This window comes from Amphiprion ocellaris, chromosome 20 (assembly GCF_022539595.1).
Source record: "Amphiprion ocellaris isolate individual 3 ecotype Okinawa chromosome 20, ASM2253959v1, whole genome shotgun sequence".
In the NCBI taxonomy this organism is placed as follows: Eukaryota; Metazoa; Chordata; class Actinopteri; family Pomacentridae; genus Amphiprion; species Amphiprion ocellaris.
The window spans coordinates 30815897-30819874 of record NC_072785.1 but is presented as its reverse complement, the minus strand read 5'-3'; the positions used below and the strand labels follow the sequence as shown (position 1 = coordinate 30819874).

At 35.4% G+C, this 3978-nt stretch overlaps 1 protein-coding gene across 1 annotated transcript in view; it reads left to right on the top strand.

Annotated features, from left to right (window-relative positions):
- Window positions 1–1332, top strand: part of rcor1 (REST corepressor 1) — an 8595-nt gene extending 7263 nt beyond the window's left edge. Inside the window, exon 13 of the mRNA XM_023282110.3 lies at window positions 905–1332. Within this exon, the coding sequence (XP_023137878.2) occupies window positions 905–949 (45 nt within the window). The 3' untranslated portion in view covers window positions 950–1332. The remainder of the gene's footprint in view (window positions 1–904) is intronic.
- Window positions 1333–3978: the final 2646 nt, after the last annotated feature.

Genomic DNA, 3978 nt, shown 5'->3' with positions numbered 1-3978 from the left:
ATATAAACCTAACTGTAACCATAACTAAACTATATGTACATTAATTGACTGTTTTGACAAACTAACCTGAATAAGCAAACTAAAATAAATAACTACCCAAGCTAGCTAACCACACTAAACTAGCTTAACTTGTTGCTAAATTAACTGACTTACCTAAACTAACTTAGCTTAGCAAACAAACTAAACTAGCTATAAGTACATTTACAAAAGTAGCTAAATGAAGTAAACTAAAGCTAAACTAATCTAACTAAAGCAACTTTACTCGCCAATCTAACCTAATTAAAAGAACTAAGTTACCTTAACCTGACAAACTTACCTGACTTTCCTTTAGTAATAAACCAACCTAAGTGAACTATCTTAACTTGACAAACTGACTTGACTGAACCAAATTACCTGCTAAACTAATCTAACTTGCTTAACCTGTGAATCCAGCTGACTTACTTGAAAAAATAAGTTAACTTTTCTAAATTAACTAACCTGATAAAGCTAACCAAACTTATTAAACCAAATTAACTTGGCAAACTAACCAACCTGACTAAACTATAATAAATTAATTTGCAAAAGTAGCTAAATTAAGTAAACTAAAGCTAAACTAATCAAACTAAAGTAACTTTGCTTTCCAAACTAACCTAATTAAAATAACTAAACTAACTTAACCTGTCAGACTTACTTAACTAACCTAATTAAGCCAAACTAACTAACCTACCTTAACTTTTGTAATGAACCAACCTGAATGAACCAAATCAACTTTCCAAACTGACCTAACTTGCCTAACAAACTAATCATCTAGTTATCTAAATGAACTAATCTGACTAACCTAACCAGACTTATTAAACTAACTGAACTAGCTTAAAGTGGTTAACTAGTTGGACCTGAGCTGGTTTGTTACTGTGTTTTCTTTCAGGACTCGTCCTCACCTGTGGACGCTGAGAAGCCGCTGCCCTCCTGAGACTTCAGACTCCGCCCCCTGATATGTGCCCCGCCCCTGCCTCAAGCCCCGCCCTTCTGGGTTCTATGATGTAATTTGTTTTATTATTATGTGATTTTATTTTATTTCTGTCTATCAGCCGGGCTTCTGTCCATCACCGATCAGGTTTGTGTCATGAACTATCACCTATCGTTGCTGCTCTTCTGGACCAATCAGGAGTCAGACCTGACCTGTCAATCGAAGGGGGAGGAGCCTGTTTTTGCTTTTATTCTTTATTTGTTATGAATTCCTTTTTCTTTGCATCCTGTCTGCGTGTGTGTGTGTGTGTGTGTGTGTGTGTGTGTGTGTGTGTGTGTGTGTGTGTGTGTGTGTGTGTGTGTGTGTGTGTGTGTGTGTGTGTGTGTGTGTGTGTGTGTGTGTGTGTGTAGAACTGAAGCAGCCATGTTGGATGATGTCGCTCAGGTAGGGGCGTGTCCTGTCCTGATGACATCGTTTTTTTCTGAATTTTATGAACTTTTTAGAGGAAAGACAATAAAACCAAAGTTCATCAGCAAAAAAACGTGTCACTCCTGATTCATAAGCATTCGCTGTGAGGTCAGAGGTCAGGTTTCCGTGGTTACAGAAGGGTCAGGTGATCAGCCGACATTTTGAAGTTTTAAAAAACTTAATATTTTGTAAAATCCAGCAAATTTTGCTGGATTTTGGTTGATTTTTTTGTGAATATTCTTAAACATTTTTAACATTTTTTTTCCACCAAAAAGTGTTCAAAGATTTCCCAAAAATGTTGAAAATGTGGACATCCGAAGTGTCACTGTGAAAATATTTTTTCCCCACATTATCAAACTTTAAAATGGGTCAATTTTGACCCACAGGAGGACATGAGGGTTAATAAAACTGACTGACTGAGCACAGGCGTGTTCTGCATGTGTACGTTCTGCATGGATACCAGATCACATGACCTAAATATGTAGCAGGCGGCGGGAGTTCATGGGACTCAGAAACACCCCCACAAATTAATCAGTTGTTCCTCTTATCATTTCTGATGGAAAAATCCTGATAAGTCCTCAGTGGTGGATTTGTAGTACGATCACAATCATGTGATCGTTGACAGGCAGCTGACGTAGTGTTCACTTGTTGTCATGGTTACAGTGAAGCTGTGCCTCTATCTCGCAATGATACAGAAATCTTTAACTAATCCATGGATCCAGACTATAAGCTGCATCACTGCCAAAATCTTATCACTTGGTCCTTGTGTCGTTTCTGTATGTAATGTTGTATTGTTGTAATGTTGTTAAGAGACAGACGGACAAACGTACGCCGATCGTCACATAACTCTGCCGTGTTCCTTGGCAGAGTAATAAGAATTTTTACATTTTCATCCTGAGAACTTCTTTAGTCTGATTTACATTCCTTCCCCCACTATTGTGAGCTATGGAGGGACTAGCGCCTCCTGCTGGTCCTGTCCTGCCCCTGCAGTTTTCTCATAAAATAAATTAAAATGTTCCTTTAATAATACTGCAGTGGTAAATCTGCAGTGGTACAGCAGCAGCAAAGGGGGTAGTGCAGAAAATGCAGGAAACATCAGCAGGGACAGAAGTTGAGAATTAACTGTAGCTAAAAGTCTACATGCAACACATTGGATTCATGAACTGTACTGAAGCTATGTTAATTGCATTGTCCCTATTAAATAAAAACAATTTTTTTAAAAAAATTAAAAACTACAAAAGTAAACAATAAATATACATTGGTACTCAACATACTAAAACACAATATAACTGTAGTAGGGTTGAATGCATTGATGCTACTCATTAGATAATGCACAGTTTGTCTATATTTACAAAAATATTATATATATGGCACAGATTTTCCATGTATATAAAGTATTGATTTATACAGATTCTACTTTTTTCAAAAAAAAGATTGACATTGCAGAAAGTCTTGTGGAAAATCTCGATAGATCACAGGTTAAAATGCACTGATGCTGCACCAGAGTGTGAAACGTAGCAGTTAAAGTGGTTAAACAGCGCCCTCTAGTGGTTCTGTTCTGTCCCCTGCAGTCTCTAGTGAAATATGAGGGATTTTGATGAAAGAAATATATTATTTTGAATCCCACGGAGGGGAGATTTGCAATATTACAGCAGTAAAATTATAAGGAATTTCAGAAAAATTTAAAATAAACAAGATTTTTTCTGAGTGTAGTAAATACTGATATTGCAGAGTTTTATTGTGGAAAATACTGCACAGGTTTAATTGTACTGATGTTGCATCGGAGTATAAACATAAAATATGTCAGTCAAATAAACAGCGCTCCCAGTGGTTATGTTCTGTCTTTGCATTCTCGAGTTAAATTTGATACATTTTGGTGAAAGAAATTATTATTGTTTCAATCCCACAGTGAGGAAATTTTGCAATATGACAAGTAAAAATAAACAGATATATTAATAAATATTTAGTATAATCATAGAAAATATAACGAAGATATTTTGTGTGTGGTAAATATTGATTTTGCAGAGTTTTCTTGTGGAAAATACTCCTAATTTGACTGTACTGATGTAAATACAGCAGTCAAACCAACAGCGCCCCCAGTGGTCATAGTAGGTTCCTGCATTCTCTAGTAAATCTTGATAAATTTTGCTGAAATAAATCCTTATTTTTTTTAATACCACAGTGGGGAAATTTACAATATTTTAACAGCAAAAATATTTGGAACTACTGTAAAAACTGAAAATAAACAAAAATATGAGTAATTGTTTAATTTAATAATACAAAATATAACTAAGATGTTTTTGTGCGTAATAAATATATATTTTGCACATTTTTTTTTGAAATACCACAGTAGGTAAATTTCCAATATTTTGCCAGCAAAAATATCTGGAACTACAGTAAAAACTGAAAATAAACAAAAATATGATTAAATATTTAGTATAATAATGCAATATAATAGATTTTTTGTGTGGTTAGTAAATATTGATTTTGCAGAGTTTTCTTGTGTAAAATCCTCTCCGGTCCCCGCGGCCTCCGGTCAGCAGCGCCCCCCGGTGGTGCGCTTC